Source organism: Procambarus clarkii, chromosome 18 (genome assembly GCF_040958095.1).
Source record: "Procambarus clarkii isolate CNS0578487 chromosome 18, FALCON_Pclarkii_2.0, whole genome shotgun sequence".
NCBI classification, from domain to species: Eukaryota; Metazoa; Arthropoda; class Malacostraca; order Decapoda; family Cambaridae; genus Procambarus; species Procambarus clarkii.
Window position 1 is genome coordinate 15,619,499 of NC_091167.1, and position 25,796 is coordinate 15,645,294.

At 46.7% G+C, this 25,796-nt stretch overlaps 2 protein-coding genes across 2 annotated transcripts in view; both read left to right on the plus strand.

The window, feature by feature from the left end:
- The first annotated feature begins 457 nt into the window (after positions 1-457).
- Positions 458-16,503, plus strand: LOC138365962 (uncharacterized). Its single transcript, XM_069326677.1, has 6 exons — positions 458-689; positions 3,245-3,420; positions 3,679-3,891; positions 4,324-4,968; positions 5,611-5,895; positions 16,360-16,503. The coding sequence occupies exons 1-6, from the start codon at positions 458-460 to the stop codon at positions 16,501-16,503; spliced, it is 1,695 nt and encodes a 564-aa protein (XP_069182778.1).
- Positions 9,798-25,796, plus strand: part of LOC123751278 (uncharacterized) — a 29,827-nt gene continuing 13,828 nt past the window's right edge. The window contains exons 1-2 of the mRNA XM_045733374.2: positions 9,798-9,933; positions 24,167-24,321. Of these exons, the coding sequence (XP_045589330.2) occupies positions 24,183-24,321 (139 nt within the window). The 5' untranslated portion in view covers positions 9,798-9,933; positions 24,167-24,182. The remainder of the gene's footprint in view (positions 9,934-24,166; positions 24,322-25,796) is intronic.

Genomic DNA, 25,796 nt, shown 5'->3' on the forward strand with positions numbered 1-25,796 from the left:
AAGCTGCAGACCAGATGTACTAGAAGCAACAGGCCAGATGTACTGGAAGCTACAGGCCAGATGTACTGGAAGCTACTTTCCCAGATGTACTAGAAGCTACAGGCCCAGATGTACTAGAAGCTACAGACCAGATGTACTGGAAGCTACAGACCAGATGTACAGGAAGCTACTTTCCCAGATGTACTAGAAGCTACAGGCCCAGATGTACTAGAAGCTACAGACCAGATGTACTGGAAGCTACAGACCAGATGTACTGGAAGCTACAGACCAGATGTACTAGAAGCTACAGGCCAGATGTACTGGAAGCTACAGGCCAGATGTACTGGAAGCTACAGGCCAGATGTACTGGAAGCTACAGACCAGATATACTTGAAGGTACAGACCAGATGTACTGGAAGCTACAGGCCCAGATGTACTAGAAGCTACAGGCCCAGATGTACTAGAAGCTGCAGACCAGATGTACTGGAAGCTACAGACCAGATATACTGGAAGCTACAGACCAGATGTACTAGAAGCTACTGGCCAGATGTACTGGAAGCTACAGGCCAGATGTACTGGAAGCTACAGACCAGATATACTGGAAGGTACAGACCAGATGTACTGGAAGCTACAGGCCAGATGTACTGGAAGCTACAGGCCAGATGTACTGGAAGCTACAGACCAGATATACTGGAAGCTACAGGCCAGATGTACTGGAAGGTACAGACCAGATATATGGAAGGTACAGGCCAGATGTACTGGAAGGTACAGACCAGATGTACTGGAAGCTGCAGACCCAGATATACTGGAAGCTACAGGTACTGGACTCCTGGAAACAATCCCAAGTCATCTTCCTCCAGCAGACTCTTAAAGAACCTTCAGGCCTTTACCTGCTTCAAAATCCATAGCCTTCCAATCCAGTAAGTCCATAGTCTACTGGAAGTTCCAGGCTCTGAACTACTTCCAGACCTGTCAGCTTTAATCCGTGATATCACTGAACCTTCCTATACCCTGACCTCAAGGGACTTCCTGACTTCGACCTTCTGGAAGCTCCCAGCTCTTAAAACAACTGGAAACTTCAGACCTTGAGTTTCTGACGCTGTTCCAGTCACAAGTTCCAGGCTACGATTTCTTGGAAGCTCTTGGCCCTGGCACCTTCATAGCTGCAGGCCAGAACATGTAAACTTCATGTCTGAAGTTTGCATGACCTGAATACTTCTGACCATGACACAGGTGGAACCTCCTGGCTGGTACCTTATGGAAGCTCAAGACTCTGTTTTACTGGAATGTCGTGGAAGCTTCGTAGCCTCGTGGAAGCTTCGTGACCTCGTGGAAGCTTCGTGGCCTCGTGGAAGCTTCGTGGCCTCGTGGAAGCTTCGTGGCCTCGTGGAAGCTTCGTGACCTCGTGGAAGCTTCGTGGCCTCGTGACCTCGTGGAAGCTTCGTGGCCTCGTAGAAGCTTCGTGACCTCGTGGAAGCTTCGTGACCTCGTGGAAGCTTCGTGGCCTCGTGGAAGCTTCGTGGAAGCTTCGTGACCTCGTGGAAACTTCGTGACCTCGTGGAAGCTTCGTGGCCTCGTGGAAGCTTTGTGACCTCTTGGAAGCTCTGGTGTTAGCCTAATGGAAGCTTCAGACCCTAACCTCCTGGAGGCTTCAGACCCTGACCTCCTGGAGGCTTCAGACCCTGACCTCCTGGAGGCTTCAGACCCTGACCTCCTGGAGGCTTCAGACCTTGACCTCCTGGAGGCTTCAGACCCTGACCTCCTGGAGGCTTCAGACCTTGACCTCCTGGAGGCTTCAGACCCTGACCTCCTGGAAGCTTCAGACCCTGACCTCCTGGAGGCTTCAGACCCTGACCTCCTGGAGGCTTCAGACCTTGACCTCCTGGAGGCTTCATGTAATGATCTGGTGCTCAGATCATTGGTTCTCCCTTCTCCCCTCCTTCCTTCTCCCTTCTCCCCTCCTTCCTTCTCCCCTCCTCTTGGCCGTCATTCGTCTCCTCCTCTTCCCCCCCCCCCCTGTCGCCCATTTGTCAGGGCCAAGAGGTTGACCTGAGGGTGGTCTTGGATACCTTTGGCTTCCTCCACTCAACTTCCCCCCACTTAGATTTTCCCTCTCCATCCACCTCTCATTCCCTCTCTTCCCCTCTCAGCGGTCCCTTCCCCATACCAGACGAGTCAAATGTCCCTACTCTTTATCTTGCAGGAGACAGGCTTGAACATAATTTATCAGTTGGTAAACATTGCTCGCAGGTGCACTGGGGCTCCATAGTGGCGCCTTGTCTCCCTTCTCATAGCTGGGGAGAGCTGACTCAATCTTCAGGAATTCATGTAGCTTTCCACGGCAGATCAGTGAAGGTGATTGGTGGGAGATAAGGGCCAAGTCCTTATTGGCCCTAGAGAGCCAGACCTCAGGCCTAAGTGTTAAATGGTTGGCCATTGCCAAAATAATGGGTGGAGCCCTGGGGCTATATTAGATGGTGGGAGGAGTAATCCTTCCCAGCAATAGGTTGGTAAAACAAAATTTGATTAGTGTGTCTCGGGAGTGTGTGGAATAAAGGGGCTGAAAGGCCGCATCCTAGGGGCTGAGGGCAGCCATCAACACCTTGGCCGTAGTGCGGGTATTTAAGGTATAGTGCACTTGATTTCGTGTCCTCAGTAAATATCCATTGTGCCTCTAGGTGAATAGAATAGGGTATATGTTCAAATTGTCTTAATTTACATGTTTCATAAAATAAATTGTATAACTTGTCCAGTGGTATTCACTTAACTCCCCTTTGATATATTTTGCTACTTGTCATTTTTATGTGTTGAATTGGAAACCCCCAGGTTCTCCTACAGTTAATAGATACTAAAGTTGCCCTTGGATTTAAATACGTAACGTAAATTAAACAAACTAATTTTCCCCCAAAAAAATTAATACTGAAATTCATACTTCCCTGAGAGTCCCATGATTACTGATTCCTTGTCTTCCTGGGGGATCGGTGATAGACACATTCAGGTATGGTTGGTCGGGAAGGTGGTGGCAGTGTCTAATGTGTTTTGTTATTTTCTTTTATAAATTATTAACCCTTGTCCTTGGTGTGTCTTCCTCATTTAATATTCCTCTTATATACGTGGCCGTCCAGTGAGGGGTCATGCTGGACTGTAACAGTGTTGAGCTGGGGTATTGAGTGAAGAAAGAAAGAGATTTGCAACAGGGATAGCGAACGATTACGATCACAAGATAACAGGGTAAAATAATGGTACGTTGGGCTATTACATTCAGACCCTGACCTGGAGGCTTCAGACCCTGACCTCCTGGAGGCTTCAGACCCTGACCTCCTGGAAGCTTCAGACCCTGACCTCCTGGAAGCTTCAGACTCTGAACTGGAGGCTTCAGACCTTGACCTCCTGGAGGCTTCAGACCCTGACCTGGAAGCTTCAGACCTTGACCTCCTGGAGGCTTCAGACCCTGACCTCCTATAGGCTTCAAACCCTGACCTCCTGGAGGCTTTAGACCCTGACCTCCTGGAAGCTTCAGACCCTAACCTCCTGGAGGCTTTAGACCTTGACCTCCTAAAGGCTTCAGACCTTGACCTCCTGGAGGCTTCAGACCCTGACCTGGAGGCTTCAGACCCTGACCTCCTGGAGGCTTCAGACCCTGACCTCCTGGAGGCTTCAGACCCTGACCTGGAAGCTTAAGACCTTGACCTCCTGGAGGCTTCAGACCCTGACCTGGAGGCTTCAGACCTTGACCTCCTGGAGGCTTCAGACCTTGACCTCCTGGAGGCTTTAGACCCTGACCTCCTGGAAGCTTCAGACCCTGACCTCCTGGAGGCTTTAGACCTTTACCTCCTAAAGGCTTCAGACCTTGACCTCCTGGAAGCTTCAGACCCTGACCTCCTGGAGGCTTCAGACCTTGACCTCCTAAAGGCTTCAGACCCTGACCTCCTGGAGGCTTCAGACCTTGACCTCCTGGAAGCTACAGACCTTGACCTCCTGGAGGCTTCAGACCTTGACCTCCTGGAAGCTACAGACCTTGACCTCCTGGAGGCTTCAGACCTTGACCTCCTGGAGGCTTCAGACCTTGACCTCCTGGAAGCTTCAGACCCTGACCTCCTGGAGGCTTCAGACTTTGACCTCCTAAAGGCTTCAGACCCTGACCTCCTGGAAGCTACAGACCTTGACCTCCTGGAGGCTTCAGACCCTGACCTCCTGGAGGCTTCAGACCCTGACCTCCTGGAGGCTTCAGACCTTGACCCCCTGGAGGCTTCAGACCTTGACCTCCTGGAGGCTTCAGACCTTGACCTCCTGGAACCTACAGACCTTGACCTCCTGGAGGCTTCAGACCTTGACCTCCTGGAGGCTTCAGACCTTGACCTCCTGGAAGCTTTAGACCCTGACCTCCTGGAAGCTTCAGACCTTGACCTAAAGGCTTCAGACCCTGACCTTCTGGAGGCTTCAGACCTTTACCTCCTGGAAGCTACAGACTTTGACCTCCTGGAGGCTTCAGACCTTGACCTCCTGGAAGCTACAGACCTTGACCTCCTGGAGGCTTCAGACCTTGACCTCCTGGAGGCTTCAGACCCTGACCTCCTGGAAGCTTTAGACACTGACCACCTGGAGGCTTCAGACCTTGACCTCCTAAAGGCTTCAGACCTTGACCTCCTGGACGCTTCAGACCCTGACCTCCTGGAGGCTTCAGACTTTGACCTCCTAAAGGCTTCAGACCCTGACCTCCTGGAAGCTACAGACCTTGACCTCCTGGAGGCTTTAGACCCTGACCTCCTGGAGGCTTCAAACCCTGACCTCCTGGAGGCTTCAGACCTTGACCCCCTGGAAGCTACAGACCTTGACCTCCTGGAGGTTTCAGACCTTGACCTCCTGGAGGCTTCAGACCTTGACCTCCTGGAGGCTTCAGACCTTGATCTCCTGGTGGCTTCAGACCTTGACCTCCTGGAGGCCTCAGACCTTGACCTCCTGGAGGCTTCAGACCCTGACCTCCTAAAGGCTTCAGACCCTGACCTCCTGGAGCCTTCAGACCCTGACCTCCTGGAGACTTCAGACCTTGACCTCCTGGAGGCTTCAGACCCTGACCTCCTGGAGGCTTCAGACCTTGACCTCCTGGAGGCTTCAGACCTTGACCTCCTGGAAGCTTCAGACCTTGACCTGGAGGCTTCAGACCCTGACCTCCTGGAGGCTTCAGACCTTGACCTCCTGGAAGCTTCAGACCCTGACCTCCTGGAGGCTTCAGACCTTGACCTCCTGGAGGCTTCAGACCTTGACCTCCTGGAGGCTTCAGACCCTGACCTCCTGGAAGCTTCAGACCTTGACCTCCTGGAGGCTTCAGACCTTGACCTCCTGGAGGCTTCAGACCTTGACCTCCTGGAAGCTTTAGACCCTGACCTCCTGGAAGCTTCAGACCTTGACCTAAAGGCTTCAGACCCTGACCTTCTGGAGGCTTCAGACCTTTACCTCCTGGAAGCTACAGACTTTGACCTCCTGGAGGCTTCAGACCTTGACCTCCTGGAAGCTACAGACCTTGACCTCCTGGAGGCTTCAGACCTTGACCTCCTGGAGGCTTCAGACCCTGACCTCCTGGAAGCTTCAGACCCTGACCACCTGGAGGCTTCAGACCTTGACCTCCTAAAGGCTTCAGACCTTGACCTCCTGGACGCTTCAGACCCTGACCTCCTGGAGGCTTCAGACTTTGACTTCCTAAAGGCTTCAGACCCTGACCTCCTGGAAGCTACAGACCTTGACCTCCTGGAGGCTTTAGACCCTGACCTCCTGGAGGCTTCAAACCCTGACCTCCTGGAGGCTTCAGACTTTGACCTCCTGGAAGCTACAGACCTTGACCTCCTGGAGGTTTCAGACCTAGACCTCCTGGAGGCTTCAGACCTTGACCTCCTGGAGGATTCAGACCTTGATCTCCTGGTAGCTTCAGACCTTGACCTCCTGGAGGCCTCAGACCTTGACCTCCTGGAGGCTTCAGACCCTGACCTCCTAAAGGCTTCAGACCCTGACCTCCTGGAGGCTTCAGACCCTGACCTCCTGGAGACTTCAGACCTTGACCTCCTGGAGGCTTCAGACCCTGACCTCCTGGAGGCTTCAGACCTTGACCTCCTGGAGGCTTCAGACCTTGACCTCCTGGAAGCTTCAGACCTTGACCTGGAGGCTTCAGACCCTGACCTCCTGGAGGCTTCAGACCTTGACCTCCTGGAAGCTTCAGACCCTGACCTCCTGGAGGCTTCAGACCTTGACCTCCTGGAGGCTTCAGACCTTGACCTCCTGGAGGCTTCAGACCCTGACCTCCTGGAAGCTTCAGACCTTGACCTCCTGGAGGCTTCAGACCTTGACCTCCTGGAGGCTTCAGACCTTGACCTCCTAAAGGCTTCAGACCATGACCTGGAGGCTTCAGACCTTGACCTCCTGGAAGCTTCAGACCTTGACCTCCTGGAGGCTTCAGACCCTGACCTCCTGGAAGCTTCAGACCCTGACCTCCTGGAGGCTTCAGACCCTGACCTGGAAGCTTCAGACCCTGACCTCCTGGAGGCTTCAAACCCTGACCTCCTGGAGGCTTCAGACTTTGACCTCCTGGAAGCTACAGACCTTGACCTCCTGGAGGCTTCAGACCTTGACCTCCTGGAGGCTTCAGACCTTGACCTCCTGGAGGCCTCAGACCTTGACCTCCTGGAGGCTTCAGACCCTGACCTCCTAAAGGCTTCAGACCCTGACCTCCTGGAGGCTTCAGACCCTGACCTCCTGGAGGCTTCAGACCCTGACCTCCTGGAGGCTTCAGACCTTGACCTCCTGGAGGCTTCAGACCCTGACCTCCTGGAGGCTTCAGACCTTGACCTCCTGGAGGCTTCAGACCTTGACCTCCTGGAAGCTTCAGACCTTGACCTGGAGGCTTCAGACCCTGACCTCCTGGAGGCTTCAGACCTTGACCTCCTGGAGGCTTCAGACCTTGACCTCCTGGAGGCTTCAGACCCTGACCTCCTGGAGGCTTCAGACCTTGACCTCCTGGAGGCTTCAGACCTTGACCTCCTGGAGGCTTCAGACCATGACCTCCTGGAGGCTTCAGACCTTGACCTCCTAAAGGCTTCAGACCATGACCTGGAGGCTTCAGACCTTGACCTCCTGGAAGCTTCAGACCTTGACCTCCTGGAGGCTTCAGACCCTGACCTCCTGGAAGCTTCAGACCCTGACCTCCTGGAGGCTTCAGACCCTGACCTCTTGGAAGCTTCAGACCCTGACCTCCTGGAAGCTTCAGACCTTGACCTCCTGGAAGCTTCAGACCCTGACCTCCTGGAGGCTTCAGACCCTGACCTCCTGGAAGCTTCAGACCTTGACCTCCTGGAAGCTTCAGACCTTGACCTCCTGGAAGCTTCAGACCCTGACCTCCTGGAGGCTTCAGACCTTGACCTTCTGGAAGCTTCAGACCTTGACCTCCTGGAAGCTTCAGACCTTGACCTCCTGGAAGCTTCAGATTTTGACCTCCTGGAAGCTGCAGACCTTGACCTCCTGGAAGCTTCAGACCCTGACCTGGAGGCTTCATACCCTAACCTCCTGGAAGCTTCAGACCCTGACCTCCTGGAAGCTTCAGACCTTGACCTCCTGGAAGCTTCAGACCTTGACCTCCTGGAAGCTTCAGACCTTGACCTCCTGGAAGCTTCAGACCTTGACCTCCTGGAAGCTTCAGACCCTGACCTCCTGGAAGCTTCAGACCCTGACCTCCTGGAAGCTTCAGACCTTGACCTCCTGGAAGCTTCAGACCTTGACCTCCTGGAAGCTTCAGACCCTGACCTCCTGGAAGCTTCAGACCCTGACCTCCTGGAAGCTTCAGACCTTGACCTCCTGGAAGCTTCAGACCTTGACCTCCTGGAAGCTTCAGACCTTGACCTCCTGGAAGCTTCAGACCCTGACCTCCTGGAAGCTTCAGACCTTGACCTCTTGGAAGCTTCAGACCTTGACCTCCTGGAAGCTTCAGACCTTGACCTCCTGGAAGCTTCAGACCTTGACCTCCTGGAAGCTTCAGACCCTGACCTCCTGGAAGCTTCAGACCTTGACCTCCTGGAAGCTTCAGACCTTGACCTCCTGGAAGCTTCAGACCCTGACCTCCTGGAAGCTTCAGACCCTGACCTCCTGGAAGCTTCAGACCTTGACCTCCTGGAAGCTTCAGACCTTGACCTCCTGGAAGCTTCAGACCTTGACCTCCTGGAAGCTTCAGACCTTGACCTCCTGGAAGCTTCAGACCCTGACCTCCTGGAAGCTTCAGACCCTGACCTCCTGGAAGCTTCAGACCTTGACCTCCTGGAAGCTTCAGACCTTGACCTCCTGGAAGCTTCAGACCTTGACCTCCTGGAAGCTTCAGACCCTGACCTCCTGGAAGCTTCAGACCTTGACCTCCTGGAAGCTTCAGACCTTGACCTCCTGGAAGCTTCAGACCTTGACCTCCTGGAAGCTTCAGACCCTGACCTCCTGGAAGCTTCAGACCCTGACCTCCTGGAAGCTTCAGACCTTGACTTCCTGGAAGCTTCAGACCTTGACCTCCTGGAAGCTTCAGACCTTGACCTCCTGGAAGCTTCAGACCTTGACCTCCTGGAAGCTTCAGACCCTGACCTCCTGGAAGCTTCAGACCCTGACCTCCTGGAAGCTTCAGACCTTGACCTCCTGGAAGCTTCAGACCCTGACCTCCTGGAAGCTTCAGACCTTGACCTCCTGGAAGCTTCAGACCCTGACTTCCTGGAAGCTTTAGACCTTGACCTCCTGGAAGCTTCAGACCTTGACCTCCTGGAAGCTTCAGACCTTGACCTCCTGGAGGCTTCAGACCTTGACCTCCTGGAAACTTCAGACCCTGACCTCCTGGAAGCTTCAGACCCTGACCTCCTGGAGGCTTCAGACCTTGACCTCCTGGAGGCTTCAGACCTTGACCTCCTGGAAGCTTCAGACCCTGACCTCCTGCAAGCTTCAGACCTTGACCTCCTGGAAGCTTCAGACCTTGACCTCCTGGAAGCTTCAGACCCTGACCTCCTGCAAGCTTCAGACCTTGACCTCCTGGAAGCTTCAGACCTTGACCTCCTGGAAGCTTCAGACCTTGACCTCCTGGAAGCTTCAGACCTTGACCTCCTGGAAGCTTCAGACCCTGACCTCCTGGAAGCTTCAGACCCTGACCTCCTGGAAGCTTCAGACCTTGACCTCCTGGAAGCTTCAGACCTTGACCTCCTGGAAGCTTCAGACCTTGACCTCCTGGAAGCTTCAGACCCTGACCTCCTGGAAGCTTCAGACCTTGACCTCCTGGAAGCTTCAGACCTTGACCTCCTGGAAGCTTCAGACCTTGACCTCCTGGAAGCTTCAGACCTTGACCTCCTGGAAGCTTCAGACCTTGACCTCCTGGAAGCTTCAGACCTTGACCTCCTGGAAGCTTCAGACCTTGACCTCCTGGAAGCTTCAGACCTTGACCTCCTGGAAGCTTCAGACCTTGACCTGGAAGCTCCGTCCTCTCTGGCACCCAAACTATCAAACTCATCGGTGATTGTGAATCAAATTCACAATCAGTTGAGCACGTGTTCACAGGAGTTACTCGGATCAGTCCGGATTGGTCTCCTGCGTGATGCACTCCACGAACTATTACATCAGTGGGTCTCAGCGGAAAATCTTTTGTGTTGGTACCAAAGTGGTGACTTCCGCACTCATGCATCTCATTCATGACACGTGAACACCAACAGTGGCTCTGCCACGGGAACAACGGCTGCACAAAGAGTCGCAGGCAAATTACAGGGAGTGGGCGACAGTGTCGTGTGTCGTGATACAACTGAGGAGTCGATTATCCGGTGACTTGCCAGGTATATATATGTTCCCAGCACAGTAAGACGCCACAAGACGCCTGCCTGCCTGCCTGCCTGCCTGCCTGCCTGCCTGCCTGCCTGCCTGCCTGCCTGCCTGCCTGCCTGCCTGTTCTCGATTATTAAGGTCAGTCTCAGGGTCACCCTGCATGTTTCCCTACATTTTGTAACCTACGAAGATCAGTCTTAGGGCTTAACATTAACCAGATATTTATTTATTTATTTATTTATTTATTTATTTAGTAGCTGTACCCGGCCACGCGTTGCTGTGGCTCAACAACGCATGTACGTTGCTGAGCCACAGCAACCTTCTCCTGTCTCCCAGTTCACCCCGCCATTCCACCCCTCTCCTATCACTTCGTCCTCAAAATCATTCCCCACTCCCCCATAGCCTCGTCCTCCCCATCATTCCCCCCTCCACCGTCCCCTTGTCTTCCCCACTATAATCCACTCCCCCGTGCCCTCGTCCTCCCCACCATCCCCCCACTCCCCTGTCCCTCTTGTCCTCCCCGCCATTCCCCTCTCCCTCGGCCGATGCAATCTCAAATGATCTGATGTTCCCATCAATGGAAAATAAGAAGAAAAGTTAAAAAAAAAATAAAAAAATAATAAAATAAACGATACTCACGAAATAAACGGTATGGTAAACAACACAGCTCAATTCCAATGTAATATCTCACAAAATAATTAAATCAAAATGAAAATAAATCGAAATCTATGAAGATTCAATTTATCAATGCAATCAAAACCATTCAAATGGAATCGTAACGTATTTAGTATAGCATGTGTTGCTCTTACGTCCAACAGATGGTGCTGTTTTTTAAAAAAAAAAAACATGCTTTTACCTGTCACAGGTGTGCATTTATACTTATACTTACGAAATGAACGGTATGGTGAACAACACAGCTAAATTCCAATGTAATATCTCACAAAATAATTAAATCAAAATGAAAATAAATCGAAATCTATGAAGATTCAATTTATCAATGCAATCAAAACCATTCAAATGGAATCGTAACATATTTAGTATATCATGTGTTGCTCTTACGTCCAACAGATGGCGCTGTTTTAAAAAAAATATATGTTTTTTACCTGTCACAGGTGAGGCATGTATATAGTAGATATATAAAAACCCGGGTCTATTATAATGCAACGTTGTGTCAAAATTTCACAGCAATCGGTAAAGAGGTTTCGAAGATTTCCCTCACATTTTTTTTTAAAGAATGTTTTTCCCATCACAGACGTGATATCTATATAGTATGTATATAAAAAAAAAACGCTCGGATGCGAATAGAACTTTGTGTAAAAATTTCAAAGCAATCGGTGAAGAACTTTCGGAGATTAGCGATTTTGAACAAACGAACATTTATGTTTTCCTTTATATAGATGCATATTTACATAGATGCATATTTATATAGATGTATATTTACAGTCTCCGTGGTGTAGTGGTAAGACACTTGCCTGGCGTTCCGCGAGCGCTATGTCATGGGTTCGTATCCTGGCCGGGGAGGATTTACTGGGCGCAATTCCTTAACTGTAGCCTCTGTTTAACACAACAGTAAAATGTGTACTTGGTTGTAACAACGATTCTTCGCGGCAGGGATCGTATTCCAGGGACCATAGGATTAAGGACTTGCCCGAAACGCTACGCGTACTAGTGGCTGTACAAGAATGTAACAACTCTTGTATATATCTCAAAAGAAGAAAAAAATAGATATACAAGAAGGTATATTGGGGGTTAACAGAGAACATAGAAATTAAGTTGATTTTACATTCTTGTAAAACCACTAGCACGCATAGCGTTTCGGGCAAGTCCTTAAACTAAATATGAGGAACTAAGTCCTTATATATAAGGAACTAAGTCCTTAAATATGAGGAAATAAGTCCTGAAACTAAATAAACTATATATGAGGATATAAACAAATGCGAAGATAAGTGCCTGTAAAGCAGACGACCGCCTCACCAAGTAGTCATTGTGTTGTACAGTCTCACGATGACTCGGCCAGAACTCACCTTTTTACCTTCCAAACCTTTGTGCGGACTATGTAACCTTTTGTGCCGGAGTACGGTACAGTGTCAGACTGGGAGTCATATATATCTAGAATATAAATTGAATTAAAACAAGGCTCTGATACGGAGAAGTGCATCCCAGTTCTCCATGAAAAGCTCTCCACTCTACACCTTTCTCCTACCATGTCTGTTTATTTTTATAATAAAGTATTAAGACACTTTCGCGCCCCCTTCGATGGTAAAAAAAAAGTGGTATGTGCGCGCGGCGTTTTTGCTGCGTAAGTGTAAAAACAAAAATGTGTATACTCTTTTTACTCTCCTGACCTTAGTTCTTGAGCTACGTATTTCAGTTTGGTACCAACGTGTTCGCAATAAAATTCTCTAGAAGAACATCAGTAAAAAAAGTCACGAAACGTATAGGGATACCAGCACCAAATAAATAACTACGAAGATGACTCGCCGTGAGCGCCCAACAGCAACAAAATGTTTTTACTCTTGGGATTGTAATCACCTCCACACTTGTCCTACAGCGTTAATTTTGGTATCAATGGACTCGCAATGAAATTCCCAACACGGTGATATGAATATAAGCGTAGAATAATGATTGCGGCCCGCCCGCAAGAGTGTGGGAAGTGGTGAAATTGTTACCCGGTATCGGTGACGGGACGACGCACGGCGCTTTGAAAGTTTATACTTATTTGACTCTCATGACATTAATTTTCTATGTACGTCATTCATTTTTGTGTCAATGCGTTCGCAATAGAATGTTCTATGAGCCCGTAGGTAAAAAAGATCAACAAAGCGTAAGATAGAATAGCGCCAAATATAAAACAACGCTGGAACATATCAGTGAGCGTCAAACACACACGAAATGTTTTTACTTTTGTTATGTTTGTCAAGTTTATACTTGTTGCACACAGTTATTTTTGGTTGTACATTGATCGGAATAAAATTCCCTAAACAGACATATGCATATAATACATGATATGGGGGAAGCATTACCAGTATAAACGGCTAAAGTCACCCACCTGCAACCCATTTGGGACATAATACCATTTGATCGAAGTGGTCCACACCTTTCATGAACTTATTGTACCATGCAGCCTAGTGGTGAGAAAGAGAGCCTCATGGCGCGCAGTTTGAAACCCAAAGTAAATCGGATAAAAATTGAATTTTATACAAATATTTTAAAAGAGGACATAACTTTATGTCCACCATGCGGGAGCGGTTAGCGAAACAGGACTCCTCGGTGCGTCCTGATCCCGCGAAAGTGTTTTAATTAATTAAATTAAATAAATATGATTCAAAGGAATGCTAAACAAAGCTGCAATATGGGAACAGTCTTTGCAATTCTGGTGACGTCATACATAGTGCAGAGTTCAAAGTCATTTTCTCCTAATAATCCTACAATTTACAAAATAGTTAATCTTTTCAACGACAATAAGTGCGTTAATAGTAGTGATTCCTAAAAGAAAATAATCCATCGTGAGTGTCATGTATAGTTAGATAAACATGAATGATAACTGCAAACATCACTGGAGCAGGAGGCAGCGTCCAGGGTCGCCCCAGACGAGCACCCACGACACTGGTTCGATTCCCGCTCTACTCCAATGACTTTCATAAAGATATATCCAGCTATTGTGATGTCCTTGTGTGTGAATATTAACTGGTGGTATAGACAATATGGAGCAACACATAATGTGTATACTACACATCACAGTGACCCATGTATATAGAGGTGATTCTTCATGTTTATATTTTTACCATATATATGGTACAAACATTTGTAAGATGGTATGGTACCATTTGTACCATACCATCTGATAGTGTTACAGAACCCTGAACCCTCTGTTGCTGAACCTCGCAACAAAACCCGGCACACAAGATTTCAGCAGTGTTAAATAATGTTCAATGCTGCCGCCAGACGATTGAAATTTCGATCAATATGTTATGAATGCAGTAATTCCACATCGTCAAGGACGTACTTGCATTCAGCGCGTGTTTTTTGTTTGTTAATGTGATGCCCCCAGTAGGCCTAGTCAACATAAATGTTTTCAAATAATTATTCAGAAAGTGCAATTTGTCCTATAATTCCAAGTTTTATCTTTAGAAACTGATTTCTGTGCTTCTCTGCAATCTGCAAGCTGTTCTTGCAGTTGTTCTTCATTGTTCTTCAGATGAGTGTTGAATGACTGGATCAAAGCAACTGCTCTTTCTGTCTTGTCAAAATTAACTTTGTCAACATACTGTTTTATTTTATTATAGTCATAATTTTCGTTCCATTTCGATTGATCAACTGAAGAAATGACACTGAAAGTGACAAAATTTTTTAAGGAATGTTCAACATTTTGTCGTGGTAAAACTTGCCAAGGTTTTCTCTGTTAGTCTTCTCCTTATAGAACACTTGTGTTAGTGGACGTCTCAATAGTAGGCTTCTCGAGAGCTTCAATCATGTGTTGTATCGTATTAGGACTCCCTGTGTCATCACAGGGTGTAGGAGCCTCCAGCTCTTACTTGAGGCACCATCTCTTACTTGGGGCACCAGCTCTTACTTGAGGCACCATCTCTTACTTGAGGCACCAGCTCTTACTTGAGGCACCAGATCTTACTTGAGGCACCAGCTCTTACTTGAGGCACCAGCTCTTACTTGTGGCACCAGCTCTTACTTGTGGCACCAGCTCTTACTTGAGACACCAGCTCTTACTTGAGGCACCAGCTCTTACTTGAGGCACAGCTCTTACTTGAGGCACTAGCTCTTACTTGAGGCACCAGCTCTTACTTGAGGCTCCAGCTCTTACTTGAGCCACCAGCTCTTACTTGCGGCACCAGCTCTTACTTGAGGCACCAGCTCTTACTTGAGGCACAGCTCTTACTTGAGGCACCAGCTCTTACTTGAGGCACCAGCTCTTACTTGAGGCACCAGCTCTTACTTGAGGCACCAGCTCTTACTTGTGGCACCAGCTCTTACTTGAGGCACCAGCTCTTACTTGAGGCACCAGCTCTTACTTGTGGCACTAGCTCTTACTTGAGGCACCAGCTCTTACTTGAGGCACCAGCTCTTACTTGAGGCACCAGCTCTTACTTGAGGCACCAGCTCTTACTTGTGGCACCAGCTCTTACTTGAGGCACCAGCTCTTACTTGAGGCACCAGCTCTTACATGTGGCACCAGCTCTTACTTGAGGCACCAGCTCTTACTTGAGGCACCAGCTCTTACTTGAGGCTCCAGCTCTTACTTGAGGCACCAGTTCTTACTTGAGGCACCAGCTCTTACTTGAGGCACCAGCTCTTACTTGAGCCACCAGCTCTTACTTGAGGCACCAGCTCTTACTTGAGGCACCAGCTCTTACTTGAGGCTCCAGCTCTTACTTGAGGCTCCAGCTCTTACTTGAGGCACCAGTTCTTACTTGAGGCACCAACTCTTACTTGAGCCACCACCTCTTACTTGAGCCACCAGCTCTTACTTGAGGCGCCACGGGCCACCACTGAGAGCTGTGGTGGCAACTGCAGAGATATCTTCGTCGTGGTAATTCTGAAGTTGATGCCGACATTTCAGGTCTGTGTATTAAGTCACAATAACTTGGCTGAAAAATGTTGACCAAACCACACACTTGAAAATAGACGACGACGTTTCGGTCCGTCCTGGATCAAGTCCATTGTGATGAGACGCGGGAGGCACGGGCACTAAGTAAGGCAAGAGAGAGCTGAGGAGATGGAAATCTTAGAGGAAGAATCAAGATAAAAGATACGGAGGTAAGGTGTTTTTAAGGTGTAATAATAGGAGTAAGAATGAGAACGTAAGAGAAACAAGAGAAAGAAAAAAAAAAGAAAATGTGAGGGTAGGCTTATGTTAGGTCACGTTTGTTAGAAAGTTTAGAACACTGGAGTATATACTGTGAAAGGGAAGAGTCCACAGCAACAAAGCCAGGACTCAAGTTCATGTTGGGTACATTGTGTATCTGAGCAGAGTCAACATGACGGCGTCTGTGTAGAGGCAGGAAAGATTATTTTGGAGGAAGACCAATCAATAGGATGATTGGAATCCCTCACATGGCAGAAGAGAGCATTGTTAGTGTCTGCAGACTTAACACTTCTCTTGTGTTCTTTAAGTCTGTCATTCAGTGTACGGCCAGTTTCGCCAAAGTATTGGAGAGGACAAGATGAACAGGAAATAGAGTAGACACCAGCAGCATTAGAAGCAGGAGGAGCAGTGTGAACTAGATTGCTACGAAGTGTGTTAGTTTGTCGAAAGGCGAGTTTAATGTCAAGAGGACGAAAGGTATTGGTAAAAGTTTTGAGTTCAGATATGAAGGGAAGGCATAGTACAGTGCTACTAGTGTTGGAAGCAGGTTTAGGATGAAAGAAATTTCGTTTAGCTTGAGAGTGGGCACAGTTGATGAAATGCAAAGGGTAACCAAGGCGAGACACTTATATAATACAACCCAACATCCTGGTGTGGGACTAAATACTAAATATTTAAGATGTAAATTCCAGATGAATAACCCTTTCAGCAGAAATGACAAGTAAGTGTTTTGAGTGGAGCAGAGAAGAGGAAGAGCTGTAGAGGAGAAGGATACAATAGGAAAACTTCCAAAATTACCATCATGGCTCAACACAGGTGTAACGACAGCCACTCGTACCATTCCTTCAGATATAACACCCACAAGATATAACATCCACAAGATATAACATCCACATCAACATCCACTCCTGCAATGTCAGCCACTAGTACTCTTCCTTCAGATATAGCAGCCACATGTACATCCATTCCTGCTACCAATCATCCAGCTTCAGCAGACATGCCATCATTGTCTGTTGTTGCTGCTGCTGGTGACATTTTACAAGAGGAAATAACGAAATTTTTAACAGTAAAGGAGTTGGCAATCCAAGAGACAGGGGCCAGATTCACGAAGCAGTTACGCAAGTACTTACGAACGTGTACATCTTTGTTAAAACTTTGACGGCTTTGTTTACATTTATTAAACAGTTTACAAGCATGCAAACTTCATATTCAACTGCTGTTATTGTTATAAACAGCCTCCTGGTGCTTCGGAGCTCATTAACTGTTTAATAATTGTAAACAACTGCTATTCGAAACAACTGCAGATTCACGTAACTGCTTCGTGAATCTGTCCCCAGATGCGGGGCTATGGAACATTAATGACCCTAACACAATATATTACTGGACTCGTAGTGGGGCCTCATCATGTCAGACTCCTGATAGCAACCTTTCAAACTCCCGCAGAGTGCACACAACAGCTGGAGTAGAGAATATAATGGCGAGGTATTTATCAAACAATGTGTTCAAACTTGAACTGCGGAATGGCGAGTATGTAAAACGTGAATGGCTTCTCTATTGACCATCACAAGGTCGTTTGTACGGCTTTGTATGTCGCCTCTTGTCCATGAAAGAATCTCCCTTTGCTACATTGGGGTTCAATGACTGGAAGCACAGCAATGTTATTGTTGAACATGAAAATGAGGAAGAACATCGAATGTGCATGACAGCATATTTGATAAGGCATAAAGCAACTGGAAACGCAGAATAATAATAATAATAATAATAATAATAATAATAATAATAATTTTTTCACAAAAAGATACAATGGGGGAGATTACATAAGATTGGTATTTGTACATTCTTGTAAAGCCAGTAACACGCACAGCGTCTCGGGCAGGTGTTTCTCAATCACACATGTCAAGTAAGATGAAAAGATTTTATCAGGTTTTATTTTCTGTATCAGGTAAGATATCAGCAGTCTCAGCAGTCTCCGTGGCGCAGTGGTAAGATACTCGCCTGGCGTTTCGCAAGCGCCTTGCCTTGGGTTCGAATCCTGGCCGGGGAAGATTGACCGGGCGCCAATCCTTAACTCTAGCCTCTGTTCACCCAGCAGTGAATGGGTACCTGGTTGTTAAACGATTCGGCGGGGTCGTATTCCAGGGAAATTAGGGTTAAGGACCTGCCCGAAACGCTACGCGTACTAGTGGCTTTACAAGAATGTAAAACTCTTGGATATATATAGCAAGGTTTTATATCAAGAAATAAGTACAATATAAGTTGACAGGGGTGATTACACTAATAAAGATATATGTCTTAAGAACTAACAATGGGAGAGTGGGTAGTACAAGATACAGTATGAGTTTGAAGCACAAGGTAGGACTCTATGGGAATGAAATTAGGTGCTTTTTGGTTTTACTTTTGAACAGGGCAAAGGCTGGACAATTTTTTAGTTCATCAGGGAGTGAGTTCCATAGACTGGGCTCTTTCATTTCCATGGAGTGTTTGCACAGGTTTAGTCCGACTCTGGGGATATCAAACATATATTTATTTCTGGTGTGGTGCTCATGGGTTCTATTACACCTATCAAGGAAAAGTTTCAGATCAACATTAGCATTAAGGAACAAGGTTTTCTACATGTAAATAGCACAAGAGAATGTGTGGAGTGAGGTTATGTTTAGCATGTTAAGGGACGTAAACAGTGGGGCTGAGTGTTGTCTGAAGACAGAGTTTGTTATTGTTCTGATAACAGATTTTTGCTGAGTGATGATGGGCTTGAGGTAGTGTGCAGTGGTTGAACCCCATGCACAGATACAATATCTAAGATAGGGATAGATTAGCGCCTAGTATAATAAGTATTGTATTATACTACTATACATTCGTAGTGTAGTTTCTTTATTACTTGAGCAGCATCGCCCAGGGCAGCAATATTGCCATAAAGTGTTGACATGTCCAGGGCAGCAATATTGCCATAAAGTGTTGACATGTCCAGGGCAGCAATATTGCCATAAAGTGTTGACATGTCCAGGGCAGCAATATTGCCATAAAGTGTTGACATGTCCAGGGCAGCAATATTGCCATAAAGTGTTGACATGTCCAGGGCAGCAATATTGCCATAAAGTGTTGACATGTCCAGGGCAGCAATATTGCCATAAAGTGTTGACATGTGTGGTTTCTGTAATTCGCCGTCTGGCCTCTAAAGGTTTGTCATTTTGTGGAGAAAATCACATTATTGGGTCAGCAAAAAATGGCAACAATTTAGGTATACTAGAGTTGCTGAGTGAATTTGATTCGATGAGTCACAATAACGTGGCTGAAGTATGTTGACCAGACCACACACTAGAAATTCTCAATCGACTTGAGAATGGTCCAGGACGGACCGAAACGTCGTCGTCCCTTCAATTTCTAGAGTGTGGTCTGGTCAACGTATTTGATTCTTTCTTGGAAGTACATCTCAAAATATTTTCGAGATATAATTTGAAAAAGTAATTTGCCTCCTGCAGAATTTATGCCCTGATATTTAGTAGGGCTACCAGTAGTAGTAGTAGTAATTAGTGATAGTAGTCTGCACCTACAAGGAGACCGAAGTCGGTGAGGTGATCAGACTTAATTTTATCTGCCAATTTTATTTCTCTATTTCTCAGGAATTTGGCTGTAGTGTAACGGGGGGTGGGGAAAATAGCTCTATCTTGTCCATTATTCCACCCCCCAGTTAACTAACGAGGCCGGGGGAAACAGCTCTCTCTAGTCCGTTATCCCGTCCCCAGTTAGCTAACTATTCTAGAGCACTCCCAGAGTTCCTAAGGCAGCCTCTCTCGTTCAACATCTTGTAACCTAGGTATTTGACTACCTAGGTGCTAAGACTACAAGGCGCCGTAACTGGATCAGTTACCCGAAACTCTAGAGAGAACTCTAGAATCCAAAATCATTGCCACAAAACGTATAAGAGAAAGCGAAAGGAAAGAAATGAATAGTGAAGTAATTAGTGAGGGTTCGGGGTGAGAGGTAGGGAGGTGGGAGGAGCGAGGAGGGTCATTAGTTGAAAGTGAGAGTTTAGAGAGGGGTGGAGGGAGAGGTGTAGATAGGTAGAAGGAGAAGAGTAGATAGTAGAAGTCGAAAGTAGATAGTAGAAGACGAAATGCTGCCACCATCCATTCATGATCATTACATACAAGACAAGGAATGGAACTTGCCTGTATCACAAAATTCTCAAAGGATGTTATCATGAGTTCATTATTAGTATGTTCCCTCTGTACCATGTATCAACTCCAAACATGTACTCATTAATATCTTGAATCTAGAAACCACCGAGGCTTTCTCACCTCAACTCAACTCTCTAGGGAACACAGTGAAAGACCATTTAAATAATAAATTCAACAATTATATTTTTCATGATAAGTATCATAACTTAAGCAATCCAATTAAAATGTTAACGATTAATATTCAAAGTGAGTCATCCTCCAAGAATCTGAGAGCACTACAACTGACTGCCCCTGATCATCACACAACACTTGTAAAACACGACAAGTCACCTTAATGTTCACTCACCGAGGACTAAGTTGAATAGAGAGGGGGGGGGTCTGTAGTTGACAGAGACTCCCGCCCTGCCGGCCGACAGCCTCCCTGCTAGGGCCGTCTCCTCTGCTCTGCTCGTCTGCTGTTCTCTTGATTTAATTCTCCATGCTTGATAGCTCTCCGAGTTTATATTGGGGAATCTAGTAGCTAACTCCGCCCACAAGTAGATAGCCTCCGGCACTCTACCAAGCCACTCCTTAAACGTCGGCATGTTTGAAGGCTACCAGACTACAACTAAGAGATTATCAGAAGCAAGGTGAAATTCGCATGATCTGACCTCAGGTCACTTGGGGTCATTAACGCTTAGAGGTGTGAGATCTCAGGCAGACAACTGGCGCCTCTCAGATCCCTGTCTGTGACTCGTGTACTCTATGTATGTATTAAACTAAACCAAACACTTTTACAGTGTTACAGTAGCTCCCAGATCTTGTACTTGTAGGTCAGCTGGAATTTTGTCCACCACAATGGCTTGTCCTTGACAGACGTACCTGCCTAAACGTACTGATGGTTGTACCACCTGGTAGACTTGAGGTCCTGTATTTGTTAGAAACCCTGAGATGTTGATTGTCGTCTGGGTTACAGGGCTTAATTGTAGTTCATCTGCCAACCTTTTAGTGACATATGTTCTCTGGGACCCTTGGTCAAACAACTCACGGGTATGGACCTTGGCCCTCTTATTCAGGATGGTAATTTAGGCAGTAGGCAAAGACGCATTACTTTTGGACTTTGCTGATTGGACACCGGTTGTGTGTCGCACCTTGCAGTACTGTACTGTGGTGGGAATGCTATCTTCCATCTTGGGTTTTGAATACGTTAATTTCGTATGTTTGCACAGTGCTGCATGGTGCTTACCTCTTCTACACCTGGTGCAGGTGTAGAATTGGGTCTCACAATAGTCTATGTTGTGTGACTTAAGACACCTTGCGCATTTCCCTAATTCCTGGAGTCGCTTAATACGAGTGTCTCTGTCTGGATAATTAGCACAACGGTATGTTGAATGTTTTTTTTTTGCAGAACATACATGTCCCCCAGCCTACTGCACGTTTGGAAGTTACCGGGTTGGGTGAACTAGTAACAGTAGGCTTGGAGGATGCTGCTGCATAAGCTGCTGCATATCTGGCCCTCACTGCCAGATCTTTTCCAACTTGGTGTGAAAGTAATTGGTTGATGTTTATTTAAGGAATTTATTTTACCCTTTGACTATTAATTTTCTATTTCTGAAGGGTCGCAAGAGGCTTTAACTTCCTCATTTGCTCGTCGTTTGTCTATGATGCAAACCTTCAGTGATGTCCTGTACTGTCAGGAAGGTGTTATGTTGATGTGTGTATAATTCATCTAGTATATCACTGGACAATTTTCGTTGAAGGACTACTTTGGTCATCCACTCTGCAGGGGTTATGTCAGCCTTAAGACTGAATGTTCTTAGTAGTGACTCAAACTCCATGCTGAAGGATTGTAATGATTAAAAAAAAAAAAAACCAGTCTGATCAGGTTGAGGAAAGTCTAGCAATTGTAGTACTAAATGTATGACAGTTTTCTCATTGCCAACATTATCCCTAGGACACTGGTTAAGCCTTGTGGGGCTTATACTTGGGTTGCTCATAATGCTGAACAAGTACTGACGAAGTAGCCTAGGGGTAAAATTTTGCAATCACTAGGCTATAATCGTACCTCTTCCAGAGGTTAGCACTTAAAATTAATACACATTATATGTAATCATACACATAAATGATTTGATTGATAAACCAGTGTCACTGGAAGTACCTTTAGGTTAGCTCCTCAATTATCACCCTAGGATGGTATAGACACTAATTAATCACTCAAAGGTGCAATGATTATAAGTAAATTATTATATATACACAACTCAACTCGAGCTGGTATTAATTACACCCAAAATAGAGTCTGCACCATTAATTAATGGTGCTAGGGTGTTCAAGACTATGGTGGGTCCTAGACTATGGTAATAAATAGGAATAAGATGAACATCGGCCGTCGTATGACGGCCCGAGTGTTAACATCTTATATGATCGCTACTACCACTGAGCTAACCGTGCAATCTCCGCTCTTTCTATGGTAATAACAGATGCTATACCGATCATATAAGATGTTAACACTCGGGCCGTCATACGAAGACGTAAACCAGTACACAGAGGAAGGAGAGAGAGAGAGAGGAAGAGGGAGGCAGAGAGAGAGGAGAGAGCGAGAACGAGAGCAAGGGAGGGAGAACGAGAGCGAGTGAGGGCGAGGGAGAGTGAGACACTAGTGAGGGAGAGTGAGACAGAAAGATAGAGGTAATCGTAGTCACAACCTATCGTATGAGTTACCGAGTGACGCTGCCACCACCCTGAGTTACCGGACAGGGGACCGGAGTGAGAGTCGTAGGTCTTGCAGATGGAATAACCTACCAGGACAGGTGTAGGGGACAATTGAACGGTACAAGGATCCTGGCCTGACACTCGAATAATCCTGACCACTTGGGAACTATAGTGTACACAAGAATAAGGCGGGACACACCAATACTAACACCTCAACACGGAAGACGAACGGGGGGAGGAGTACTGAATAATTAAGAGCACTAGGTCACTAGGGCAAAGGGGACGGTAGGCCCAATATCACTAGGCAAGGAACCATTAATACACATTTAATAACACTTAATATCTGACTTTATTAAAAATAATTAAATAAGACACTCCCTAACTATATTCCCTACTAGAGGCCAAGGGTACTGAATGAGGTGCTTTAGTACAAGAGAGCCGTACTTACTCGTATGTTGTTCCACCGTTTCCGGGAGATGATGTTCCTTCCCCGGGTCCACACACACCTTCCTACTGGGCTGCGCCCACTGTACTAACTCTCCTGATCTGCTGCTCCTCAGCTGAACATGAGGGTTTTGCATTTGTTGTTTAGGGGTTAATCCCTGAAGATTACCATGAAGGCATCAATTCTGACCTCTTTGTGATTCGATGACCGTTGACCTGACTCTATGGCTAACTTGTACAGAGGTGTAACTTTTACATTGTCTGCCGCCGCCTGTCTGGCGCCTGTGGGTTGTTCATCCTCCACGTGGCCTGTTCATGCTGTTATGATGTTCATGTACTATGTACTGCTCTCTTGTTACATATCCACCTTGTGGGTGTGGCTGGCTCTCAACTCATGCACTGGTTACTAGGTTACTAATGATTCTTCTTCAATTGTTGCTGTCGAAGGCCACTTACATAATAGCAGTAATCCTATATATATGACAGCTATATCTGAGAAAATATTACAAATTTAAATAGAGATGAGAATAATACTCACTCTGGGTTGGTCACTGACTCATGTCCTAACCGTAATTATCCTATCTACCTAACATTACTGGCCAGGAATGACTAGCTAAGATTTCGGAAAGACACTTTCCTTGTTTAGATGATGACTGCGTGTTGATGATGGAAGAAGCACTAATTTACTCTCCATAACACTTTGTCCAAGGGAGAATTATTGGAGCTGAACTCGCTCCAGTGACCTGTTGTCATAATAATGGCTGACTTCTGGTCCTCCTCCTCTGACACATTCCTTGTTCTCCAGGTACGTCAATAAGTGGTAGAAAAGTCATATATACTCTATTTTGGTACTAATAATTAAGTTAATTCAAGTGAGATGTTTTTATGATGTTAACAGTCCAAACACTGCTGTACTAATAATAATTTCCAACAGAATATCTGGTGAATTAATAGTGCTATGTGGCAATGATATCTCGTTTTCTACGGGAGAAGAATTCCACTGCGCCACGTCTTCTATGAGTGAATTTATTTATACAACCTTGCAGCAATATTATCTGCCTATTGTATTGAATATTAGTAAATGGTGTCGGGTTTTCCGACATAGTTCATAGAGAGAGAGAGAGAGAGCTCCCTCTCCTTGTCTCACAGCTACGACCTCTCTCTCTTTCTCTCTCTCACTCTGTCTCACAGTGATCTCACCCTCTCCCTGTCTGACAGTGACGACCTCCGTCTTCCTCAGAGTCTGCTGTAGCACCATGATGATGATGAGAGTGGTGACGTGTGTGGTGGTGGTGACGGCGGCGGTGCTGGTCCTTGTTGACGCCGCCCCCCAGACTGGTGCTCCTCTAGGCCAGTCGCGTCCGGAGACCAGCTCCCAAGTCATGATCACCCTGGGTAAGTTAAGTCAAAGGTCTTCGGTGATGAGTGTGTGGTGGTGGTGGGTGTGTGTTGTGTGTGTTGTGTGTGTGTGTGTGTGTGTGTGTGTTGTGTGTGGTAGTGTGTGGTGGTGTGTGTGTGTTGTGTGTGTGTGTTGTGTGTGGTGGTGTGTGTGTGTGTGTGTGTGTGTGTGTGTGTGTGTGTGTGTGTGTGTGTGTGTGTGTGTGTGTGTGTGTGTGTGTGTGTGTGTGTGTGTGCGTGTGTGGTGTCCTCCCGTACTCTCGCATAACACTATTTTGATATAACAATCCTCAACGTCAAAGTAAATTATAATAAAAATCATAGCGACTCTCAAAATTGATGATTTGTCTCGTTTTCTATTTGTGTGTCCTTATCTATGATTTGGTCAATGTAGTTCATCACTTTAGTGACGTTGGGAACGCTCGACATATTATGACTATGTTTACCACTTCCAGAGTTCTGGGAGGTCCCCAGTCTTCAGAGTAAAGATTAAAACTTTACTTAGCGGATGACAAAGTTCTTCTGTAGCCTTCTTTCCGGTTTTGATCTTGCTGATTAGGTTACATTTAATTCCTCGTTGTGTTCTTTAACCTCATCTACAGCAACAACTACGTCATCCAGTGTGGCTTCTATCTCTTCATCTCAAGAATCTTGGTGTCTACGCTGCTTCTTGTGTAAAAACCTCTTGGAATCTATTGTTGAGTTCCTCACACACCTCTTTGTCGTTTTCCTTGAAAATTCCACCTTTCCTCTTCACACTGATCACAAACTGATCGCATGGTCTCTTACTCTTGCTCTTCTCCTCCTCATGTGGAAAGAAAACAATTTTGGCTGGCCCTTAGCATTTGCTACAGAATCGTGTTCAAATTGCCTCTCCGCTTCCCTCCTGACTCTGGTGTAATAACTTGTGGCTGTGTTCAGTGTCTCTTTATTTGCATACATCCTAGTCCTCTGTAACTTTCCCAGGCGTTGTGGGTCCCCTGCTGCCTTGAGGTGCTTCTTAATAATAATAATAATAATAATAATAATTTTTATTTAGGTAAGGAACATACATAGAGATTTTACAAAGTTTGTTGGCTTTATAGATAGAGCTAGTACATACAATGCCTAAAGCCACTATTACGCAAAGCGTTTCGGGCAGGACCACCTACGTCTTCAAGCAGGATATAGGAACATTTGTCCCGTCCGCCTCCGCCAGGAATGCGGTCAACAGTTCTGTTGCATTTTTGAACAATGACTTCCGTCATGTTAGTTGTTGTTCTCCCTTCCAGTTCTCTCCCCCCCCCGGCCCCTCTACCCCCCGCCCCACTACCCCCCCCCGGCCCCTCTACCCCCCCCGCCCCACTACCCCCCCATGTTGGATTTCCCTCAGGCCCTGCTGTAATCCCCACCTCTGTTATCTCTCTTCTTCCCCCTCTCTCCTGATATTTTCCTCAATATACCCTCCTTTCTTGTCTCTTCCAACCTCCTTC

Coding starts and splice junctions, on each gene's coding strand:
- LOC138365962 (XM_069326677.1), top strand. CDS start 458: ATGTACTGGAAGCTACAGACCAGATATACTGGAAGCTACAGACCAGAT. Junction 4,969..5,610: donor CAGACCCTGACCTCCTAAAG/GCTTCAGACCCT, acceptor GACCTCCTAAAG/GCTTCAGACCTTGACCTCCT. Junction 5,896..16,359: donor ATTCAGACCTTGATCTCCTG/GTAGCTTCAGAC, acceptor TGAGTGGAGCAG/AGAAGAGGAAGAGCTGTAGA.